The sequence below is a fragment of the Phaenicophaeus curvirostris genome, chromosome 1, assembly GCF_032191515.1.
Source record: "Phaenicophaeus curvirostris isolate KB17595 chromosome 1, BPBGC_Pcur_1.0, whole genome shotgun sequence".
In the NCBI taxonomy this organism is placed as follows: domain Eukaryota; kingdom Metazoa; phylum Chordata; class Aves; order Cuculiformes; family Cuculidae; genus Phaenicophaeus; species Phaenicophaeus curvirostris.
In genome coordinates, this window is record NC_091392.1 from 70160720 (window position 1) to 70186665 (window position 25946).

General features: G+C 40.1%; 1 protein-coding gene across 1 annotated transcript in view; it reads left to right on the top strand.

Moving 5' to 3' along the window:
• The window catches only part of PDE3A (phosphodiesterase 3A), a 257471-nt gene that overhangs the window by 142277 nt on the left and 89248 nt on the right, over positions 1 to 25946 (top strand). The window contains exon 2 of the mRNA XM_069862148.1: positions 15543 to 15593. Within this exon, the coding sequence (XP_069718249.1) occupies positions 15543 to 15593 (51 nt within the window). The remainder of the gene's footprint in view (positions 1 to 15542; positions 15594 to 25946) is intronic.

Genomic DNA, 25946 nt, shown 5'->3' on the forward strand with positions numbered 1-25946 from the left:
TTTGTTCTGTCCTACCCATCTTCCTCACAGAGTGGAAGGATCCAGCTTGTTTATTATGTTTTACCCTATCTGCTCTGCTGGCTTTTGGTATCAGGCAGAGCTGAGGTTTGCCCTTCGGCAACTTTCCCACCGACACAGCCCTCTGCGTTGTGGAGATCACAGATCAGCCAAGAATCCTCAGTTTTCAGTCCTTGTGTTTAATCCTGTGTCCCCACCTCCACCCCTTTGCAGTCTCAGTTGTTAGAAGCCTTTTTATCTCTCACAGAGGAAATTTTTTTCTTCTTTTCTTTTTCTTTCCTTTTTCTTTTCCTACAGTTCAGATTCTATGAACTGTAATTTCTATGAAAACTTGAAATGCCCTGAAAAATATTGTCACTTTAGATATAATCTGTACAACTGCAGAAAATCAGCATATATGTCTTCTGTAAGTTACAATAAGCGTGCTTAGTACTGTTGTTTTGAAAGGTTCCTTATGTTTCAGCTTATCATTAATTCTGGGGGGGGGGCTCTACCTGTATTTCCTTTCACTTATTTCTTGATTCTGTGTATTTAATATGGAAGATGTTGGTAGCAGTACACATGTGGAGGCTGAACCCTGCCTTTTAGTCATGAGACCAAGAAAATGTGGCATTATAAGCTTTTAGTGTAGTGTTACCTGGGAGCTCCTTTGGTCCTCTGCGGCCATCTCGTCTTCAGTGTTGCCCTCCAGACTGCCACTGAGAAAGGCATTTTCTCTCCACCACGAATATTCACTTTTGTGTGGCTTCTTGTCAAGTACTGAATTTTCTCTCACTGGACTGGCTGCATATAGGCAGCTCATCAGTCCACCTCGAACCTTCTGACTTTCTCCTTAACCAGCAGGGGTGTTTTAACATGATTGGTCTTTTTCTGAAAACAAATGAAAATGCTGGTTCCGGGACCACTCTGTAAGTAATGGAGAGAATGGAGCAGATGTGTGGGAAACAAAGTATTAAGTTAGGAAAAATATTTAGGATATATATTTTTGTTTATGTTCTATATTTAGGTATGAAAAGGGAAGTTACTTTTTTTTCTTCTGCAGTTTCCTCAAGCTCATAAAGCATTTGATGCTCTTGCCTGAACTTCGGTTGTTGATAGCCCTGGTTCCCATTCAAGGAGACTTTGTTTTCATAAAGGGCCTCATTGAGAGGGCCAAAGGCATGCAGGCACAGGCACCCAACATTCAGCCTGCAGCTTCTTATCTCCTGATGACATACTGGTGGGAATATGGGTCCCGATACTATCAAACTAGGTAAAGTGCAATTGTCTATGATTTCTCTATCTGAGAAAGGAATTGTGGAAAAGAAAAAAAATCCTGTCCAATTCATAGAGCTCTTGTGGTGAACACGTTCATGCCAGAGGTGCCTCATGCATCTCAATCACTTGATCTTGATGAATAAAACAGGAAGCTTAAAGAGAACACTTCTTTCCTCCTGGCATTTCAGCTCTTCATCCCTTCTTCTTGCTGTTCATGTCTGCATCCATGTGTGGAGCTGAAGTGGACTCAATGTCTTTAAAGCTCGGGGAAGGTTCAGTTCAGGTCTGCGGCACAGCTGTTGTTTTTTCACTTTGTTCAAGTCATCGTCTCTAGCTAAAGTCTTTCTAACTGAGTGAAGAGGATTGCAGGATGCCTGGGTGTTTGGCCACAGATATCAGGGAAAAAGCTTCTCCTATTTATGATCCTCTGAGGTTTCCTATCTTTCCTGTTTCACTTTAATGCTTTCTTAAAAAAGAAGGTTGTTGATAAAATATTTGAAGCCTGTCATCTTTTTACTATTTAGAAGGCTGAACAGTTCGTTTTCAGAAGCAGTGATAACATCTCCTGGCAGCTGAAAATGAGAATAATTCTGTTCCCTGGTGTATGGCCTCAACTTCCCCAAAAATGAACGTGAACATAAATAGTTGATCAAAATGAAGTCTATGATCTGATCCCATGAACTAAAGATATTTAGATTCTATTCCCAGTTTTGCAGTATTGTGCTGGGTAAGTGCCTCAGTTCTCCATCTGTGAAATGGAGAAAAATATTTTTTTTTCTCACGAAAGTCTTGTCTGAGTTATCAAGTTTGTATGGTGGTCTGGAAATAAGTGCTTTAGAAGTGGTTGCTACTATGATTTCTCTGATGTGCATCTGATACATAAGAACAGAGAGAGAGACTCAAGCTGTCCTACAAAGACTCAGTCTAATTGTGTTTAACTGTGTCTGCTAGAAGGAAAGGTTGGTTTCCAGGTTTAAGAGGAAAATGAAAGGACAACATCCAGGCCATGCTGAATTGATGAAAATGTTAGCATTAGGGCACTAGGATTTTATCTGTAATCAATACAGATCTAGATATCTCTCTTGCATAGCCATAAGACCAGATCTGCATAGCTGTTTAGCACCTAGCAGTGCTATTTTGTTTTCTGCCCCACTTTTTTTTGTTTTGGTAGTTAGAAATGTAAATACTTTTCCATCTATCTGGACTCTCTTGGTTAGGGTAAAGTGATGTATACTAGCGTCTACTAAAATAATGCCTCTGCTCAATCAAAATAGCATTTTTACACAACTTGAACATAAGAAGATGAAAGAAAAATATTTGGGACAGAAGAAAAAGGAACTTAAATTACTTTTTCAGAAACACGGAGAGAGCTGAAGACATCATAATGAGATTAATAGAAGGAAAAGCTCTTATTTCTAAGGGAGTGCTGAACAGCTTGTCATAAGAAAAGGAAATATCGCTTTTTTGGTCAAGTTTTTTTTGGTCAAGTATTTCAGCAACATGCAAAGTTAGATTATGCAAAGAATAAAAAAAGAAAAGGACTAATGGTGGAGGGGGAAGTAGTTGCTTATATAAAAGAAAGGAAATTTCAGAAATGACATATTTTCAACGGAAGATTCTTCTGCCAAAGAATATTTCAGCAGCTTTCATGTGACTCAGTTCGACTGAACCAAAGCTGGAGCCCTAAAACAGAGGGGACAGAGCAGCCACATGTCTCTCAAGCCCACTCTTTTGAGGTCCACCCTTCCTGAATGGAGTCATCTTCCCTCTGTCCTGCACTGCCTTTCTCCTTCTTACTCTAAAATGCCACCTAGTATATTAGTTTGCACCATGACACCCCTAAACGGCATATATTCTATGCATAATCTACGCCATGGTAGAGACTGCACCTTTTGTGGGCTCTGGTTTTGCTGTTAGAAGTACTGTGATGCTATGGAAATATGGCTTGGGTGACTATGTGGAATTAAATGTTGGCACACAACGTTGCAGGGGAATGTATTATATGATATCCCTCTAAGACAACATGCTTGGTTTTATTACTTTAAAAATAAAATCTCAGAAGAAGAGCTTTTAAAGACTCATACTGATTTGAAAGACAGGATTTCAAATCATGGAAAAACCTGCAGCCATTGTGAAAAATCCATTTTTACTTTGACTTCTAGAAATCTCCACTGAAATTACTTCTGTTAGAGGGGGTGAATCTGATTGTTGATTTCCCCCTGAACAGTACAGGCGCAGCATTCATCTTCCTGACTTTTGCCTGTTTATATCCAGCATCTCTGCAATCCAGATGGGGAAAAGCACATGTGATAGCCTGTGTGTGATTTGGAGCAGCAGATGGGTGTGAATGACAAACTGTTGCCTGTGTAGGCACCTACCTAGAGATTACTCAGAGTCCTGCCTCTGTGTGTTGTTGTTCTGTGCCTATGCATCATTATGGAAGAGGGTACTGTCAGGGCTCCTGCATCTGAAACTTTACCTGACTTGTCAGGGATCCTGTGCAGGCGTCCAGATTTCAGTACTTTTCAGTGTTAATGTCCGTTCATGGTGTGCCTTCTGCCTAAGGAAGCACTGACCATATTAAAAATCATTTAGGGTGAAATACAAGAAATACAAGGTGGGATTGACTTTATATTTGAACTCTCTGATAAAGACAGATCTTGCTTCAGTGTCTTTTTGTTCTCCAAGCCAGCCTGTCACCCTGCATTTCCTGACCTATTTGAGTTGCCTTTCCCTTTTCTGCTCTAAATGTGTTCTCTGTAAAGAGAAAGGTAATGGAAAGTGAAGTGCACTGAGAGAGGAGAGGTCAGTGTTTCTGTTGCAGTCCTACACCTTTAGCTTTCAATATTCTCACTGCAAGGCCATGCTGTTATCAGCTGGTACAGAATTTCACACGTTGTCCAACAGCATGACTGCAATGAAAATGATGCCATTTCTAGTGGTGGGGAAATTTGTGGACCCAATATATTTTTTAATGGGTTTTGACTGAACTGTCACTTGAAATTGTAGAACAGAGAAGTCCAAAATGTGTGTGTAAGTTGCTTCCTTGAACTAGTCCCCTTCCTGTCAGTAGGGTCATGGTTGTGGTTGCGTGTGCACGTTTACTTGCAAGGCTGGGGATGCAGTTCACACAAGGTTTGGTGTCTGCCTCATGGCAGTGATTTAAAATCCACAGATTCTGTAATTTCTCTACATGTTAGGACTGCCAGCTCTGCTGTAAGGCCTGACTGGGGTACAACAAGGGGAGCCACTCTGTGCCAGCACTTTGAGCTCTGCTTGTTTCGAAGAGCCACCAAAGCACCAAATTTTGGTGCCTGTGGTCCCATAAATCTGAGGTAATAATCAAATCCTACCACTGTCTGGCTGAAACACATATTCTGTGGCCAGGAATTTACATGTAAATGTCAGTGTGAAAATATCATAGTGAATTTGCTATGACAGTTGCTTTTTTCTTTATTTAAACCATGAGGTTAGTAGGATAAGTAGAAAAGGTATCTAGTTTGCTGCTGGATAGACATGTGAGCCCCATGCAAATGCTATTGAGGATTGTTAGGGAACATGCAGGAACTGGGCTGCTTGGGGAAGGGGGAAGGTGTGGGTGAAATGCATCATGCTAGAAGATGATCACTGAACTGATTTAATTAGTTCTGTTTCAGAGGATTCATTTTTGCTCGGGTCACTGCTGTGTTCATCCATTTGCTTTTCTCCCGCCTCTTAGCAATAGACAAATGCTGGGTGATAATTAATTTGGCAGGTTGATTGAGATTGGGTGGCAGAGAGAGGAGTTTTCCTGGATGAGTGATGAAGCATTGCTGGTTGAGCTTAAAGTGAATAGTATGAAATAGAAAGTAGTTAGTATAAAATCCCCCCAAGGGTATGTTTAAACTGAATGTACTTTGAGTTTTGACATTGAGTCAGCTACCAGGCTCCACAGCGTAATTTTAGGACATTTGCTAGCTGGAATATAGCTGTTGAAATGTCAGTGCTATTTGTCTGCATTACGAAACCTGAAAACCAGGAAAATAGGGTGATAATGAAAGAAGTAGCTTGTTTGTGTGGACATTGGGCTGGAGTGAGCTTTAGCAAAGCAATACTTTTTTTCTTTTCCTGGCTAGGCCTGGAAGCCGTGACTTCACCTGACCAGATGCAGTGCTGCTCTTGTAGTGGGACAAAGTCCTATGGGTCAGTCTGCTCTGTGCAGTAGCTTGAGCGAGGCCAAATTTTCAGATTCTTAATATTTTCATTACTAAATCTTACTGTCCCTCAGCGTGCTACCATTAAAGTTAATATGTTTGAGGAAAATGAGCTGCTGAAACTGCAAGAAATTATGTTTCTGGCTTTTTGCCTCACTGTATTTTAGCCTTTCCAGGGGTGAATTCCTGTAATCATTGTGTTTTGTGTTTTACACCACGTGGACATTAAGTTGCCACATTAAAAAAAGCAAAGTTTGGTTTTCAGTAAGTGCATATGGTGGCAGACGAGATCTGATATTTTCGAACTACTGGATTCTGTTGCTTACACGATTTCCAGGTTTTGAGGGCAATGGTACTGTGTTGTGACCCACTTCTGAAGGTTAAAAGTCTGGTGCAACCTCCGTGCTTACTTAGTCCTAAGATTTTTTTTTTTTCTGAGACTGCTAGTAAGTCAGTCAGTTTGACAAGGTTTAGGGGGGTTTGGGTGTTTTTTGTTGTCTGGTTTTGGTTTTGGGTTTTTTTTTCCTGTGAGGTAGACACTTATGCACTGGGAATTGAATTAGGAAATTCTGATTTTTTTTGCAGACTACCAGAGAGTGCTCATCTGTTAGATTAATGCACTTAGTAAACTAATTGTACTAAGTTGCCTTCCATGTGACCTTTCATGTTTTGTGTTAGCATTGTGGATGATTCAGCCAAAATCAGAGCTTGACTAAAAAATCCCTTAAAACTTTTCCCACTCTTTCAGTGTGGTTTTTAATTTCTTCGTGAAAATATATCCCCTGTACTTTCAGGGAACCAATTTCTTTGGAAGCAGAGACCCTCCCATGCACTGCTAACCACCTGAAAAACCATGTCTTCTTCAAGTGTTGAGTAACAGCAGAAAGTGTAAATACCATATATGAAACTACAGTCTCTAAAGACGTGGATAGAGAGAGCAAAACTATGACTGAAGAGAGAACATCATTGGTAGTACATTGCAGCAGAAGTCTTTAGACCCCTAAAATAAATAAATAAATAAATAGGCTTTATATACCTAAACGTGCTTTCAGACCATGCTGACTCTTTTTCTGTTGCAGGAGCTTAGCTAGATTATCAAGCCTGTGCCAGGCCTGGTATTGTGACTGGAGTTCTCAATGCATAGTTAATGATTCCCGATGGAAAAGAAGTAAATAAGCTTTCTGACTTTTTCTAGGAACTTAATTACACCAGAATAGACTTGACTCTGTAGCTTTGAAATCCAGGAACTTAATGCGTCTCCTATGGCAGGCAAGGTTTAAATAGTGATTTTCTACTTTTTAATAATACATTTTTGTTCTTTTGTCAGCTTTCTGTTACTTATAGGAGTCTTGATATTACTATGTTGCCGTGGCATCCCCATACCAAGGATTCATCTTCTAAAGGTTTCTATCTGTAAATTATGGCCAGGGCTAAGGTGGGAGGCTATCAGAGTATCAGTGCCTACATTTTTTTATCTCACCAGTATGAATATTTTTTTTCTAGGGCTTTGGTTTTCATGATTATGCTCTGAATGGGAAGTTGTATACATGGAAAATTTGGTGATCACTTTTGCTTGTTGAATGCTAGTCCACCAGATCAACACGCCTATTATTAATCCACCAGATCAGTTTAAGGGAATAAGAAATATACTTATGATCAATTTAATTGTTTTATTCATTTATTCTGGAAATCCAGATAAGACCTGGAAGCCTTTGCTAAAAAATATCTTCTCCACATTTGCAGGTAGCTCTTTTTGCTGCATCCATCCTTGGTGATCAATGAAGACTGAGTTGCTTTTCTTTTAAAACAAACAAACACTCAATCCTTTTCTGTATTTTACAACAACTCTGCTTCCAAAACCCATAGTTTAAAATCCTGTTTGTTGTGTGAAAGATTAATAAGCACCTGAGAAATTCAGTGGTAGGTCCACAAATAATAGAAACCTGTAGGGTTTTGTTTTACTACTGTCATCTGTTTAAGTAATTGCGACAAAAATTTATATAAATCCAGATACAGGGTGTGGAGGTGGTTATTCCCCTGCCTTTGCTTTTTCCCACCTCCTTTTTTTTTTTTTTTTTTAATTTCACAGTACTTTCACACTATCTAAGGTTAAACTTGCTCATTTCAAGAAGTGGCATGGAGCAAGGGGCATGACAGCTGCGCATGAACCCACCACTGCCAGTTTGCCGTGTCATATGTCTTCAAGCCTCCTGCCCCCATGCAAGGGAGCCAGGATCCCTGAAGAAGTCAGATGCAGTTTATTGTCTGGAAATATTCTTAAAGGTCATATGCTGCCATGAGAAAAGTCCTCAAAAATGTAGTCTCTTTCTTGCCGTCTCACCCAGTGCCAGATATGATCTCATTCCTTTTATTCCTTTGGCGCTGAGTCCCTGGTTAAGTGCTAGGGATGGTTTTTCGCTGTGCCTGTGGGACAGGCACTGCTGGTGCCTTTCAGGTTGTTCTCCCGTGCCACAGCACCCATTTGCCTCCCCTCAGCCTTACCTCACCAAGTGCCCTATTTTCTCCAGTCCTTTCTTCTGCAGCCACATAGCATCACGTGCACTGTCTCAACAGAGTATCTAGCTGATATATATGTTTTTCTTCTGCTTCTGGTAGTGCTGTTGTTCATTGCTTGACCTGCCAGACAGAGAGGGCTACAGGAGTCAAGGAGGCAGCTCCATCTGGGGCTTCCAGCTTCACCAGGGTACTGGCCTCAGAGGGCTTAACTCCATCCCTGCATGTGGCTCAGCCTGCAGGAAAACAGTTCACTGCAACTCCTCTCCAGACCCATCGTTTTACCCTGATGCCTCTGTCTCCAGTTCAAAGCAATGCCAAGTTGCAAAGCATTTCTGCCTCACTTTTAAAATCTTATCTCTGCTTCCAGCTGTTGTCCAGCAGCCCACAAACCTTTGAAACAACTTATTTGATTCAGAAGCATCTGAAAAGATTTTACATCCCCCACCTCACCCAATTTATTTATTTAGTTCATTTAGTATAGTGGAGGGGGTTGGTTTTTTTATTTAACCAGTCCCAGAACAGGGTCTGACCTTAATGATTTGCAGGGCTCCAGTGCATTGGAAGCATTTGGGTGGGGAGTTTCCTCCCCTCTAATTGCACAGCCAGAGGCCATGATGGGGTGAGCATGCAGCTTACGTATCTGGCTTAATAGCACAGCTCTGACATCTCATACTTTAAGCTGACCCTGGAAGTTGGCGAGTGGTTGTGGAAGAGGAATTGTTTTTCCAAATACTGGAGCAATTTGCTATCTGTGTGTCATAGCCTACACGTGCCTGTGTATGACTACACTTACCACACAGCAAGTAGGACATCTCTGACGCTTTCGATGTCCACAGGGCAAGCTGCAGCTGTGCCATTTGATGGAGAAGGTGGTCAGCGCAGCCATGCAGTTGCTGCCCATTATGTTATCAGGATCTGGCAGTGCTGAATCTCAGCAGCTACAGCCTGCTTAGGTTCTCTTACTAGTGGTGTCCACACCAAAACTGCACTCCCTAAGTCCATCAGTCACCATGTTTATCTTGATTACCATGAAAATGCAGGGAACAGTATATCAAATAGAAGGAATCCTATTCAAAATAGCATGTGCAAAAGACCCCTGTGAGTTTCCATATGACCTGACTCCTGCATGTTTGTAAAAATAACTGTTTTTTCTAATATGCAATCAAGGAAATAATTTGTGCCTTTTTGTTACTGAAAAAAGAAATGTATCGGGAACATTTTGTGCCTACATGCTGATAACAAACAGTTTCTTTTTACCAGTGGAAATATGATCCATGCTGAAACATAGCTAATACCCATCCAGTTAGAGAATATGTACCATACTGTGTCCCATTCAGTGCAAGCTGCAAGGATGCAGTGTCAAATAACTTAACAGTCAGACACTGTTCCACATCCTCAACATGCTCATTCAACAAAATCTCTTCCAAAGAGGGAAGATGTTATGCTTATGTTTAAATACAGGCTCTGCTATTTTGATGAAGGTTGAAACCAGGTGCCAGATGGATTCGATGTTCCTCTGCTGGACACTGATTCCCAAATACAAACCCCTTTTAAAACTGCTGGCACCTGTCCCAAAAAAACTTTTCAGAGTCACTTTGGTAATTAATTTTTGCTGCTACTAAATGCTCTAAATCCTTGCACGAGTGGCAAAAAGGCATTTTTACAGGTTCTCAGCTGTTTGGGGATGCTCAGGGTATCCTATTCTTGTATCACAGCCAGTTCAATAAAGAATATTGAATGCTAAGTGTTTATTTCCCAATTACAGATGGGGCAGAGGAGCAATTTCTCTAGCATTTCTGTGCTTTGCTTTATGCTCACCTTTCAGTGATTCACTAGAGGAGAGCGAGACTCATGCTCACTGTAATGGAAATGTGGTGTCCAGCCATGATCTGAAATCTTCAGTGTCCAAGGGAGGAAGCCATTGAGTGGGGACAAGGTCCTAACATGTGTATTTGGACCATGTAATTCTGTTTTGGTCTATTTGAATCCCATTTACCATCTTTGGTGAGTTATGGGTGATTTAACTCACCTTTGTCATCACCATCTAATTATTTTTATAACTGTAAAAATGTAAATATATATCTAAATAAAATTCAAAAGTAGAAGACTGTAATGTGAATAGAATTAGCATAGGCTCTGAATTGATTTAAAGTCCTTTATTAAACACTAAGTATAACTGCTTCTTGGTCCTCTTAAGTACTTACCTCATTCCTTCTAATGAAACTGTGCTGAGTGTTATATTTACTTAAAAAAAAAGAAATCCTGTGGTTTCAAAATACTGTTGAACTCTGCTACAGAGGACTCCTTCCCCTTCCTAAGAATCTACGTGGGACTGCTTCTATTCCGAATAGTGAAGGTTTTTCTCACTTGTGCCCAGTTGCAGAGGTCCTTCGAATAACAGTATGCCTTTTCTATTTCTGTGAGTCGTATTTTTGGGTTGGTTTGGGTTTTTTGTCAGCCGTGGCGTAGTTAGCAATATTACTGGTTCAGTGGTGCCAAAACCAAAAACATAAGATAGAAAAGATTATTTAAGGGGGGAAACAAGACCTAGAAACAGCTGATAAGGTTTGAATTATTGTTCTTTACTTTCTGTCTTTTTATTTATGTAGATATTTTACAGTATGTGTGGGTCACATCTTCCTGCAGTTCTCTAATACTAAGGAGGCTCAGATTTGTGACTTATGAATTTTAATGAAATTTGAGATTATTATGTAATCGTATGCTGGGGCTTTAATTAAATCACCCAATAGGAGATTGGAGAGACTGCATTTGGAGAGGTGAGAGCTGAAGATAATTTTTAAATGTCTTCTGCTTTGGTATGGGTATCTCAGATATCTAATGCAGACGGTCATGTATATTATTCCTTTCTCCTTTGCAAATATAATTGCATTAGTGAACATTCAGTTTACATTTAAAACTTGGTTTTACAGCCATGAGGCCTAGAGCCTTCATAGTGTTTCATAGAATCATTAAGGTTAGAAAAGACCTCTAAGATCAAGTCCAACTGTCAGCCCACCATCACCATGCCTACTGAACCGTGTCTCAAAGCATCATGTCACATTTTTTGAACACATCAAGGAATGTTGACTCTAACACTTCCCCATGCAGCCTGTTCCAATGCTTGAGCAGAGTTCTGAGTTTCATTTATAGTGAAAACCTGAGTTTTAGAGCATGGGCTACCACCCTATGTTTCACTTCTCTTTGGGATTGTGATTTTGGTATTAGGATCTTCTTCATGCCCACTTCCTCTTCCACACTCAGCTGGGTTTGGGGAGGCTGTTTTCCCTATAGACCTGCTAGTCAGTAGGGTAGAGTGAGCCAGTTGACTTCAGCAAAGCCCATGTTTTTGTGCATTCTTGAACATGCAAGAGTTGTTATTGTTGCTGAAAGCTACCTTCATCTTTAAATGTTAAAACTATCAGAGCCAGGTTTCCAGGACAGTTTTAGATGAAATGTAAAGTACATTCCTTCTGAAAGAGACTGCAAGCATATGAGCTGTGTGGGAGTTTGATTTTGGTTTTATCCCTGCAATTCTGCTGCTGGTACACTCAGCCTCAGCAGCCTGGTCAGTAAGAATGATAAATAAAAGTAATGGGATGGTGTGAGGCTGTTTACCGTCCCTCTGGACCAAATCAGTTAACAGTAATTTTTACAGAAGGTGGTGGATTCTGGAACAAACCCTTCTGTTAGTGATAGATGTAAATATTGCTACCAAATGGATTTTTTGTGTGCATATCTCTGTTTTCATGCACGTACCAATTAAACAATGTAATTTTTCTTTTTCTCTGATTTCAGGGTTGACTCAGATTCAAGTAGATTTATGCAGACTCTCTGTGTTTCTGAGTGTCGGTTGATTGTGTCATTTTCATTTGGTTTTTGTTTGTTAAATGCTGTTCTCCTAATCTTTTGATTTCTATAAAGTATGTGGAAATTGTGATTTCCGTGTAGCCTTATAGGTCAGGCACACTTGCTTTCCTTCTTGCCTGCATATCCTACTCCAGCACTTACAGTTTGTCCTGTCAAAGAAAATCTTTCCCAGCTTCAGAAGTAATCTAGCACAGTGTGACTTGTTGAGCTAAAGGGTGTCATACTGAGGCAATCATCCCTCTGTAGAATGTCAGTTTGGCAGAGATCTTGTTATGGCTGTTTATTTGTTTAGTTTACTGTCTTCTATCTTAAACTTGATGCCCTTTTGTAAGTGTGATGTATTTTTTATTTCATTTTTTCCTCCTTCACTCCTTTGTTACTATGGACCCTTGTAGATATGCCAAGAACATTCTAGAATGAGATGGAAACTGTTTTCTAGATTTTGAGAAGAAATACATTTTAAAGCCGAGTAAGATTTCTTAGGTTATAAAAAACATGAGAGGAAAAGGTTGGCTTTATAGGGTCATGATTTTACTGCCATCCTTGAAAGCTACCTAGAATTGGCAAGGTCTCTTATTATCTTAGACCTCTTCCTTTGCTTCCTCATGCTCACCATTTTACCAGGTGATAACCACAGGGTTAACTTAGTACAGCATCCTGGCATAGTACATGAAATACAAAGAGAAAGACAATGGTGTTGAATGGTGTTTTACACTAGGGGCAATTGATCTATCAGCAAAAGCGGCTGGTTCCACAAAGGAACATTTGTAGGGAAATTAAATAAAATGCAGGTTGTGTAATTCGCTATGAGGAGTTAGGAGCTTGGTAATAAAACAGTGCCAGAATAAGCAAGGGGTCACTCTGTTCGTTCCAATGCGTTTATGACTGGTTACCTCATTGGTGATTTTGGCCTCTTTTCTGTAAGTGATTTTGGTGGTTGGATGCTGAGAAATGAAGCAAGGGGTACTTGTTATAGCCTTCAGACTAATTTTTCAGTGGAATGTTAGCTTCTGCTGCGATATTCAGTCTGTGGAGCACCCCAGGATTACCCACACCTGGTAGAGGAGCAGGGCCAGAGATGAGGGACTTGGGCCAAAACACACCTGCAAGCTGTGGAGGAGGAGTGGCAGTGGAGCAGAGCAGGGCTTGCTGTGGGGCTGGAGAAACACAGGAGAGCACTCCAGGGACTGAAAAACTGTGTGGAGATGTGAAGCACCAGACAGTAACTAGGCAACAGGGTGAGCAAACCATGCCTGAAGAATGAACGCTTGAGGATTGGTGGTGTTCACAAGTAACCGCCCCTGGCATATATCAGTCTGGTTTCTTGGGACTGGCTGGACTGGGAGCATCGCTACATTCAGTGTGCCTCCTCTATTGGGAATAATAACTCCAAGCTTGACTCTTAGCTGTGTTGCTTATTTTTGGTGGCAATAGTAAAGCAACCGTTTGCTTGTCAGTGAACTGTGTATTCATTGAGGGTAGCAGAATGAAAAGCCTGGCAGCGGCCTCTCAGGCTACACTTGGTTTTGAGGGTGTAGTATGCACTGCCAAATGTCTATAGAGCCTGGAGGACCACAGTAACCATAGTCAGGTCTTTAACATTCATCCTTTTCTCATAACTGTGAAATAACAGGCATATTTTTTATACTAATTTCACTAGTAGGAAGCTGTAGGTAAAGATATGCCTTATCATGCTGGGAATTGCAGGTTGTCAGACCCTTGCTATATTATTTTTTATTTAGCCAAGTGAATTAAGAAAGTGTACACCACTTCCCCACAAGACATAGGGGCTAAGAAGTTAGAACTGAAGAGATTTTCTTCCTCCAGAGTGGCAGGAGCAAGGGAGGAAGCACAGATATGTGGGTTTTAGCAGAAGTTCTGTGAAGCACTTAACCTTTGGTAGACGCATCTCCTACTACCTTTGCATACTGGTTATTTACTGAGACTAGCTTTCTTAAACAGCAAAGTTCAGTTTCATATGGTAATGAGCAAACCTAACAGTATGGACAAACAAACAGGGAAATTGGCACAGCTAGTGTTTCCACGTACAGTAATCAGAAAAAGGAAATAATTTGAGTAAAAGAAGGGGCTGTATTGAGTATCAGTATTGAGGCTGTATTGAGTATCAGTATTGAGGCTGTATCAGGTAAAAAAAATAGTGTGAGATTTTTGATCTTTGATAACTCTCTGCATATGCGATTTGTCTCCAGTTATGGGGGCAGATAATTGTAAGAAATAAAGAAATGAAGGGACCCTTGGAAAAGAAAAGAATAAGTAGAAACAGTTGATGGAGAAGATAAAAGATTTCATACGAGATGTATGTGTCTTTCTTCATTTTTCAAAGTAGTTTTCATCTCTTGTCCTGAGATGAGTGTTTCAAAAGCGTGTTCTGCAATAAGCACAGGTTGTAAATCTCGTTGCCTATTTCTGATCTGAGAGAAGGCATTTCCTTTGGGAAAGAATGTGAAGGGGGGGAAAAAAGGAAGAAAATGCTTGTGACTTTAAGTCTTTACATGTCACATTAACCCTCCTATCTTTCATTCATATATTTTTATGTTTGCATTAAGCTAGGCTTATATAAGAAAAAGCATTACCCAGAAGAGATCCTTGAGTAACTGTAGAAAAAAAAAAAAAAAGCCATCTCCCAGGCTGTAATACATGCTGGCCAAGCGCTCAGAGGCAGGATTAGCAGTGGCAGCAGCCAGCTCCGGCTCCACCGGAGCCTTTCCTGGGCACTCCCTGGTGCTTTCCAGGTTTCTTTTGGTAGGTGTGAAGATAGCTTTATTGTCAGCAGTCCACATTTGCCCATAATCTTTGCATACATAATGCAGTAATAAAGCCTACTGGGTATTCTCTCACCTCTTTCTTTGTCACCCACCATGACATACATGAAAAGAGCTGCTGCATGCAAATTGTATGTTGCTTAAAGAAAGAGACTGAGTGCCTGTGTTAGCAGACAATTGTGAGGTACAATAGAAAAAAAGATGGGAGAAGACAAAATATTTTTTCTGGAGTCCATTTTCACCATCCAATGTCTTCCCACTTGTCTTGCAACACAATTTCCTGTAGGGTTGCACAGAGGATTTGAGAGTTGAATTTGGGATGTAATTAATGTTTGCCTTTTCTTTAACTTGAGGAGCTGCATATCATCACAAATCTTAATTTCCACAAGAATCCATTATCTTTAAACCCTTTCTTTCGTTGCTTTCTTCTGCAGTGTAATGGCTCCAACATGTATTCCTTTAGAGGATGTTCCTCTACTTTTTTATGTTGAAAATAATTCAGTGGTGAGGCAGTATTACAGCTATCATTAACTTTCATGCCTGGTGTAAAATGTATATCGCTGTTTCATCAAATATCTCCTGCTTTTCATAATCTTCTTGTTGATATATCAGATAGATAAGTACTAAATATTTGACTAAAGCTGAATCTGTAGCAGTGGGAATTTTATTAGCATGAGCAGTGTTGTGATGATAGATGTGTGTTGGCTCTGAAAGTAAAGGTACAAAGTTATAGTAACAACTGCAAAGTCTTCTTACCCTCCTTATGAAGCTAAAATTTCTGTAAAATAAATTGTAAATATAAATCTGTTTTTTCAAAGAGAATTTTAATGGATGTAAAAGCATGAATACTTCAGTTAAAGCTAATGAGTGAGATTTTTTACTTACGTTATTTTTCCTTATTTTTCAGCTAATGGGGCATTCTGAATGGGATCACAAACGAGGACCCAGAGGCTCACAGGTCAGTTGCTTAGTATTCTGTGTTTGGTTTGGGGTTTTTGTAAATTTGAGGTATTCAAGCAAGTTTTCCATCTGAGATTGATGAAGTTGTTCATTTTGTTAATATTTGCATGTTGAATCAATGGAAAAAAAGCATAAAACCATGACAGCTTTCATTAATTTAATTTTTGAGCCGTGATGCAAATGAGTGATGCAGACAGAGCTGAGTCATGCACAGAAGGTTTCTTTCAGTGGCAGAAAGATGGATTAGATGTATTGAGAAAGTATTTCTTACTTAGCTGTCTCCATCAGGATATCAAAGGAATGTGATTTCAGATAATGTGCGTGTTTTTTGTGGTGGGTGTTTTTTTAAAGCTGGCAAACTTGTAAAACTTCGATGGGCCTCTCACCTTGTTCACTAATAAAGATGGTGTTAGAACTGTGTGAGGAGGTGCAGGAAAGCCACGTGTTGCTACTGTTTTGCTCTTGACATATCATTGGTAGGAAGTTATACTAGGAGTATTAATGACATCACGCTGATATATTTTTAAATAGTCCACAGAATTACAGTTGCTGCATAGGAGACATTGCTACCAATATTGATGTTCAGGAATTTCTCCTTCTTGGGTAAAGATGTCTTTCCCATCTGGTATTGAAACTATAAAAATACATTATTAGGACTCTGGTATTTTGGAATTGTTTTCCCTTCAGGTGAAGGATTTTTATATGAATAAAAACATCTATGTCTAAATCTGTAATAAATGGGCTCTGCTGCTGTGAAGCTACATGTTTGCAACCTTAATCTCAGCAGGGTAGTTCCTAGCCTAACCTTCATAATGCTGCTTGCAAAAATCACTGGTGTACTTGCATTTAATGAGAAAATATTATATATTAATCAGGAAGATGATGCTGGTTTTAAAAGACGAGATTTACTATTTTTAATGCAAAATTAATTTACTATGGTTTACTCTTATAAACTTATTCTTGCAGAATTCTACGTATTTTTTCTGAAGTTTTCTAAGTTTCTCAGTAGAAACTGAGGAATTTCAGAAATTGGGGAAATCCTGCCATGTAAGATGAAATCTGTTCAGTACGTAATCTCTCCTGCCTCATCTCATGTGTTAGTTGATCATGATATGTTCTTCTGGTGCAAAGACTGGAAGGTAAATTGGATTCCTCTAAACTGCTGTTGAGAGGAAAGCAGTCGCTTGATGGACTCTTGAGTTGACTTAGACTTCTTAAATTTTTCTAGCATTATTGCAAATCTTCATCTAAATTTCTATGCATATAAAAATATGGGTAGACTTTCATATGCTCTGAACCACAACCTACAGTCCTGATGCTTTGCCTGTGGCAGCAAAATATTTAGGAACTGCTGGCTGGGGTACACATGAAGTCTGTGATGGAATTGCACCAGAGACAGAGGCCTAAGTTCTAAGTCTTCATGCCTGATACATCCTGTTGGCTATGTGCCTCCATGCTTGAAGGAATTTTTGTTGGCAGCTAGACATTTTTGAAGGTTTACAGCTAGCCAATCCGGAACTTTAGAGAAAGGTATTTAGGTGTAAGATAAATGGTATCAATCTGGTCCAGATAGTTCTAAATTAAAAGGTAAGATGGAACAAGTTGACTATCAAAAACGTATCTTGCTGCAGGAAATTGTACTTGTGTTGTTTAATAGATCCCTTTTGTGTTTCCTGAAAAAGTGAACTCACAGGATGAAATAGTTGCTGAAGAATTTTTTTAATTATTTGTTCTCATGAGGCTAGTTTCTCCCAAGGAAGATTGCAGAGAAATAAATATATTGCCTGGTTTCTCTCTTTCACCCCTTCCTGAGAATAAGGAGGGCTTACGTGGCATGACCTAATTTCAGAGGAAGAGGTCTTGTGGGCATTAACTCAGTTGCCTCAAATGTCTATTTATATGAACTCAAGTAAAAGCATTTATTGGGTGCTGCTAGGGAAAGTTGTACTTGGGTAAAATGAGATAACGCATTACTAAACATATAGATGAGGTTCTCTGGGTTTCAGTAAAGGTTGAGAAGGAGATAATTGTGAGAAGATAACTCTATATAAATTTAAAAATTTTTGCTATCTTACTGAGAATGGTTTTATTCTTTCTATGTGTGATGTTTGTGTCCTTAATAAATGTACCATTTGTTAAACAATATCTTGCTTACAGTTTAAGGTGAGTTATCTGTTGCGTATACTTCTTGAAATTTAACACATCATGTGCTTAAAGATAGACTGGCGGTTTCCTGCAGGATCTGCTACAAGGTTGCTTATGGTGTTGCCCTAGGTCTGTGGAGAGCACAGAAATGGGACTTGGGAGAAGAGATCTCTCTTGGCCCAGGCAGGCTGCAAGAGGGAAGGAAGGGGTTGAAGCTTCTATTATTAAGATCCAATTTGTTAGTCTTCCATGATCTTTTAATTCTTATGGAGTAAAGTGAAGAAAGTGGGAAGATAGATCTTAGGAAACCACCTGCATGTGCGAATGTTAGCAATGTCAATTGCGAGAAAAAGAAGTGAAACCACTGGTTTAGCATAACATAAACCCCAAATCCACTTATAAACTCATAAAATTATTCTTCCAAGACTCATCAAACAAAATCTAACTCTGCTATGATTTTTCTTTTTTTTTTTTGTAAGAACTGGTAGGTTTTCTATGGTACGTGTTGAAACGTGAGAGGAAACTACTACAGTGCATGTCATGCTTAGTGACCCACTTGGAAAATATGTTCCCTCTCTGCATGTGGGAGTTAAATGCAAAGTGATGTAGAAGCAGGTAGTGAAGGATGTCAAATGAAATACACTGAGGTTTATGGGAATTTCTGTTTGCAGGAGTTTGTCTCCTTATAAGCATCTGCAATTCAATAGAATGTAAATGAGACAAGTAAAAAGCTGTCTTTACAATATTTAACTTGCTCCTGACTTCCACACTAACACCACATCACTGTTTTGTAGATTACACACATATATATGTATATGTATGTGTGTATGTTGTAGGATCCATTTTCTTTTAGAATAATTATACTATTAAGGCTGCTTTAATTAGAGTAAATTATAGGTTACCTTACAAAGACCAGTATGTTCCTGGCTACAAGTGCTTTTATTTTTTTTCCTCTTTTTTTTAATCTCCAAAGTTAACACTTCCTGCTGTAAATGCTTCATGCAGAGAATTTGCTGTCTGGATTTGAAATCATGCAGAAAGTGCAAAGTGTCCATTATGTTCCATGCTTAATTTTTTAAATTAATACAGATTAAGATTTAAGAATGAAACTTTGACATTGAGTTCCAAGTTAAAGAAATTCCTAAATGTTTAGGAATGTTTAACCCACCTAAAGAAATCTCCCACAAAGATGTGCATTCACGCTGTAAAACTACATGATCTCACTCATGTGAGGGCAAAATATTCATACCGTTTCTAATATCATTACATGCTGCAAGAAAATGTGATTAGCAGAGTTCATCCTTGGAATATTATCCCTCTGCAGAAAAAGCAATCAAACTGTATTTTAATTATGATACTAAAACATAATACTTGATACTTCCAAGATATTTCAGGTAGAAGCCACAGCACGCTTTGTGCACACGTTTTTAGGAGGGACCTTGAATGTGTGGGAGTTTTGTTGCTCTGTCATTGATACGTTTGGCTTGCTGAACATGCAGGCATAGCCCCAGTAGTCAGTGGAATTGAGCAATCGCTCTTCCAACATTCTAAAAGCTTGCTAATCAGGAGAGAAACACAGAGGTCCAGCATTTTTAATTCTCTTTAAGTATAAAAGCTCTCAATTATATATCTGAGGTGCTGCATTTTACCCCTCCAGTTCCTAAGCAACAGCTATTTTCAGATTGAGTGCGTCTGGTGTTGTCTACCTACTTCATGCTTTTGCGAGGTAATTCATCACTGAAAGCTAGGCTTTTCAGTACCTCACCTGATTCCTTTTGTTGTGGAACTATAAGGAGACAGATGCTTTAGTGAAACAGAAGGAGCTTGGGTGTAACAGGTCTCGACCTTGCAGCTTGGAAGAACTTGTGTACATCGGGGAGCTCTGTCATCTACAGCAATGAAACACAGGAGTCAGAAATAAGGTTCTTGACACTGGTTTGGAAGAAGCCTTTTTCTCGAGTGTGGAAAACCTCTTGAGCAGATTCAAAATCATGAGCCGGAAATCTCTGTACTTGCTGAAGCGTAGATGGGAATCAATTCCCGCTACTGACCAGGTACTGTACTCTGGTGAATCTGTTGTGTCATTGTTTTCCTTCACAGTGCACTCTAAGGAGGTTTATGGTGATTTAATGGTGGTGGTTGGGGTCCTCTGCATACACCATCTGATCATTACTTGTCATTTCCATGGTGAATAGTGCAGAATGTTGGTAAAGGCGATTTTGCAAGAACATGTGCTTGTGAATGTGTAGATGCCATGACAGCCCACTAATGCAGACTTAAGTAACCAGCAGAATTTCCCTGTCTCAAAAATGAGACTTTTCTAAAGATTTTACGAGTATTTTAAAGTGAGTGGTAAGGAAAACTGTAGTCTGCTGCTGATGGTTTCCTCAATGCATGTCTTTATGCATTTTATCTCTTACATGTATGTATGTATGTATGTGTGTATGTATGAAATCACTGGTTACAAGTAGTTGTAATGCACTGGCAGAATCTCACCTTTTTCATCATCTTGGTTGATGCATAATTTCACGTACATTAACAAATGTGAGAGTAAATCACATGTAAATGGTAAGGACCAGATGTAACAGGAAGATTGTGGGATGCTGTTTGGAGCAAGGATGGTCACCAGAAGTAGGACTAAGATGTGATGAATGGGAGTATGATTAGTACATTTCATGCTTCTTGCTCCAGGCATTCCAGGGTTCTGTAAAATGTTTTCAATGTATTATTTGGGGTGTAAAGATACCACAAGAAATAATTCTAGAAATAACATTAAAAGGAAAGTGGAGGTAGTAGCTTATTACATATTCCAACTAAGTTGTCTCTTTATGAAGCAGTTGACTATAAAGGGATGCCTTTATCAATGGGAAAGAGGCAATCTGGGGAAAAATCTTCAACAGAATGAAGGCTGGACTACAGAAATACTTCCCAGTTTTTAAGAAGGATCCCCCTGCACCCTTTTTATTGAAAGGGGGAAGGGAAAAGCAGATTACATGCCATTTTTTATGGAGTTGTAGATTTGTAAAGCCAAATTGGACCGCTCTGAACATCTAGAGATCTCAGACATATTACTAGTCAAAAAATAGCATGCTATCACATGGTTTCTGGTAAAACAAGAATATGCCTTTTAAATAATATCCAGTTTTAATTTAAAGACTTGAAATGAATGAAATGAGATTGAAATGAACCCACCATATTTTCTGATCAAGATTTTCTGTTTTTTAAATGTTGTCTATTTTAATATAATGCCTTCATGTGTGAATTTTTCTAATTTAAATGTCCTCCTATATCAATTTGCTACACTTTGCAATGCCAGATTTTAAAACCCCTCTTTCAGAAATATTTACTTCCTGAACAGATACCTAGATTATCCTTCTCCTTTGGGTTGCTAGCATTTAAACTAGCTGAAATATTAAATTTCAAAGAAATCAGATTCTCTGGTAATTCACAATAAAAAAAATCATAGTAAAAATAATAAGGTACTGTTAATCAACACAATTTCATTGTTTTGAAATTGAATTGAATAGATTCAGTTCAATCAAGCATTCTTAAATCTCCTGGTAAAAGAAGGGTAAGGAAATACTCTGTTGTGAAGTGAGTCATTTGTCATCTTGTTTCTATTAGGAAGATATAGGCAGACTAGTGTAATTTCAAAGGAAAGCTGTATTTCGGCCTCTTGGCTTCCTTCTTCCTGTGACATCAGTGCAGATCCTTGGCCTATTATGAATAAATATTTGATGAGTAAGGGATCCCTGTTGTTGCATTTAGATTGCTAACCAGTTCACTTTTCCAGCATTGCCTTTTCTTTTTAATCACACTAACCCTAATCATAGAATCATAGAATCATAGAATAACCAGGTTGGAAGAGACCCACCGGATCATCGAGTCCAACCATTCCTATCAAACACTAAACCATGCCCCTTGCATTGTACTGTGTTGCAGTATGATCTGTCTGGGAAAAATAAGTATTCCATACAGATGTTGGAGGTGTGCTTGAATGCATTGAGCTGCGTATCATTTTCATCATCAGCCTCTCAACGGCTCTGGAGGGTTATAAAAGAGAAAAGAAAATTTCCCTGACCCATCTACCACTTTGGGAGAAGTGAGACTTAGTAAGTGATGCATGTAGTTGGAGTTGACTTGAGCATAGTGTGAATCTGTAAGGGTAGTTTGAAGGGAAACTAAGGGAAGGAAGATGATGGTCAGCTTCAAACGCATAGGTAAGTCTTTTCGTACTGCTCCTTAACACTGGGTGGCACAGGTGGAGTGGGGCTGCTCTGCTTCTTCTCCCTCTTGCTCAGCAGTGCCTCATAGGAAAATGCAGTTACTGTGCACGATGACAACCACCGAGAAGCAGTTTTTTGAGCATTTTAGGCTGATCCTGTTCATAGAATCATATAAAAATAATAGCTTTGCCTTTTGGTCCTTATTTAGTCCTTAAAGGGTTGTGCTGGCTTTGTAAGCTCTAGGATAACCTTGAGGAAATTATATTATATTTTTATATGGAAGCAGTAGCATTGTAGGCTATTTCTCCAGTCAGAGGAGAGGAATGATATTTATTTTAACTGGTTTACTGTATTACTACTTTTTTTCTTTTAAAGGCTAAAGGAAAGAAATAAAATGGCAATCTGAAAAATTTGATTTTTGGCTTGGTATTGTTTCTAGTTTGAAAAGATATAGCAGATCTGCCGTTTTAAGGACATGGGAGCTGTAAATCCACAGTGAAGTCTGTTACTCCATTTGAATACACTCTGTATCTGTTAAAAGTCATTAAGTGATTTATATTCCTCATCTTAGGTAGTTTACATCTGAAATGCAGAACCATGACCAGGCTGAGAAGCAGAGGCAGAGAAAAAACAAGACAAGTTACAATGGCTTTAGAAAATATTGTTGCAGGAGGGGATTGTATTGTTTTATTTTATCTTTTCAGCATCATTTACACTCATACACAGCACTGCCCAGAAGTCCCCATGGTTTCTGGGGTCTGATATGACAAGGAAATTTTTTGGTGGGTTGTTGGCTTTTTGTGTGTGTGAAAGAGTGAGGAAAGTGGGTTTGAATGTGAACACTGGGGTTCAGCTGATGAGATATGTTTTACCTAGCTATGCCTTATTTAATATATTTTGGTGATGAATTGTACATTATATAGTAACTTCTATTCAACAAATTATAGTATCTCTTAGTGCTTGAATTTTGAATGTCTTTATGTATCTCAATAATTGCAGAAGGAACTACCTTCATACATCTGTGAAAAGAATTTGTGAATGCTTTTCTTTCTTGTCTTCCCAGCAGTTCAGATTGCCTGAAAGTCTTTCTTGACGTTTCAGTTCAGATTTAACATAGAATGGTTTGAATTGGAAGGGACCTTTAAAAGTCACCTAGTCCAGCCCCCCTGTAGTGAGCAGGGACATCTTCAACTAGATCAAGCTTCTTAGAGCCCCCTCCACTCTGATCTTGAATGTTTCCTGGGATGGGGCTTCTACCACCTCTCTGGACAACCTGTTACAGTGTCTCACCACCCTCAGCATAAAAAGTTTCTTCCTTATATATTGCCTGAATCTACCCTCTTCTAGTTTTAAACCATTGCCCCTTGTCCTGTAGCAACAGGCCATGCTAAAAAGTTTGTCCCCATCTTTCTTATAAGCCCCTTTTAAGTATTGAAAGGTTGCAATATGGGCTACCTGGAGCCTTCTCTTCTCTAGGCTGAACAACCCCAGCTCTCTCAGCCTTTCCCTATAGGAAAGGTGCTCCATCCCTCTGATCATTTTTGTGGCCTTCCTCTAGACACCCTCCAACACAGCATCTACCTGTCTGTTAAACACCTCCAGGGATGGTGACTCAACCACCTCCCTAGGCAGCCTGTGCCAGTGTCCAATACCTCTTTAGGTGGAGAAGTTTTTCTTGCTGTCCAATCTGAGCCTCCTCTGGCACAGTTTGAGGCCACTCCCTGTCATGCTATCACTTGGGCAAAGAGACCAACACCCACCTCACTACAACATCCTTCCAGGTAGTTTTAGGCAGTGATAAGGTCTCCCCTCAGCCTCTTCTCCATGCTAAACAACCTCAGTTCCGTCAGCTCATCCTCACAAGATTTGTTCTTCAGCCCCTTCACTGGCTTTGCTGATCTTCTCTGGACACACTCCAGGACTTGAATGTCTTTCTTGTAATAAGGGGCCCAAAACTGAACACAGTATTTGAGGTGTGGTCTCACCAGTGCAGAGTACAAGGGAAGAATCACTTCCCTGGTCCTGCTGACCATGGTGTTTCTGGTACAAGCCAAGATGCCATTGGCCTTCTTGGCCACCTGGGCACACTGCTGGCTCATGTTCAGACAGCTGTCAACTAACAACCCCACGTCCTTCTCTTCCAGGCAGCTTTCTAGCCACTCTTCCCCAAGCCTCTAGTGCTAGTGCTGCACAGGGTTGTTCTGTACCAAGTGCAGGATTCTGCATTTGGTCTTTTTAAACCTCATGCCATTGGTCTCAGCCCAGTGGTCCAGCCTGTTCAGATCCCTTTGCAGAGCCTCCCTACCTTCCAGCAGATCGACACTACCTCCCAGCTTAGTGTCATCCACAAACTTGCTAAGGGTGCACTCAATGCCTTCATCCAGGTCATTGATAAAGATATTGAACAGGGCTGGACCCAGCACCGAGCCCTGGGGAAAGCCACTTGTCACTGGCCTCCAGCTGGATTTCACACCATTTACCACCACTCTCTGGGCCTGGCCATCCAGCCAGGTTTTTAGCCAGCAGAGCGTGCACCTCCCCAGGCCAGAGGCTGACAGTTTCTCAAGCAAAATGCTGTGAGAAACTGTGTCAAAGGCTTTAGTGAAGTCCAGGTACACTACATCCATAGCCTTTTCCTCATCCCTCAAGCAGGTCACCTTGTCATAGAAGGTGATCAGGTTAGTTTGGCAGGACCTGCCTCTCATAAACCCACAGAGTGGGTTTGTCCTCACAGAGGTTGTCCTCTGTGTGCTGTGAGATGGCACCCAAGATGACCTGCTCCATGACTTTCCCTGGCACCAAGGTCAGACTGACAGGCCTGTAGCTTCCCAGATCTGCCCTCCAACCCTTCTTGTAAATGGGTATAACGTCAGCCAGCCTCCAGTCCAATTCCCCAGTCAGCCAGAACTGCTGGTAGATGATGGAAAGGTGTTTGGCAAGCACTTTTGCCAGCTCCCTTAATACCCTCGGGTGCATCCCATCCGGCTCCATGGACCTGTGAATGACTAATTGGCTGAACAGGTCTCTTACCATTTCCTCATGGATCAAGGGAGCTTTGTTCTGCTTTTCCTCCCTGTCTTCTGGCTCGTGAGGTTGAGTATCCAGGGAACATCTTACCTGAATATTAAAGACTGAGGCAAAGAAGACATTAAGTACCTTAGTACATAATAAACACAAACAAAACCATGGAGAGGCAATGCAAGCCAAGGTAGAGGTAATGGACTACCTTGCATTTACTTAGAAGAACTGCGTGCCAGCGGTCAGTCAGACAGGCTGCAGGAGCAGCAGTGCAAGTCACCACAGGAGCTCAGCAGAAGCCCTCAGCTCCTTTGTATCTCCAGCTTATTAAAATCTGCAAAGCCAGGTGTTACAGCCTTTTCATTCATAGTTCATGTCTTCCCCTCATCTTTGCATTAGCAGGCCCATGGGGAATACATGCCTGAAGCAGAGCTCCTGCTGCAACACGTCACAACAGTGATCCTTGCATCTAACCCAATCCCTCTTAATACACCTGAAAACAGTTGAAAAAATGTTTCCTGTTAAGTATGTTCTTGTTGTTTACCACAGTTATTCATTGTTAATAAAACCTTACATTATCCTTTCATTCAGCAGACAAGTTTTTCAAAGCTTTAATGGCAGAGCAGAGATTTGTGGAGTTTGGGATGTTATGAGAAAGAGGCCTCATGGGGGGATTTTGGGTTGTTTGGAATATGGAGCTGGGGCTGAGGGAGGACAGCTGCTTTTACACAGCAGGAAAGGTGCAGAAACCTGAGACTGGGATTAAGAAATGATCTATAAAATACTTCCTTGCTTTCTAATGCAGAAAACAAATGATGTAATGCAGAAAGCTTTCTCAAACAATTTGTTTGCCTCAGATTTGGCCTTGCTTCTCTTCAAAGTGAGGAGTTGAAGCACAGACACGAGCTTTGACTGTGGGACTATTTGTTTGTCCCCCAGGCTTTCTGCCCTGCCAGGGGGAG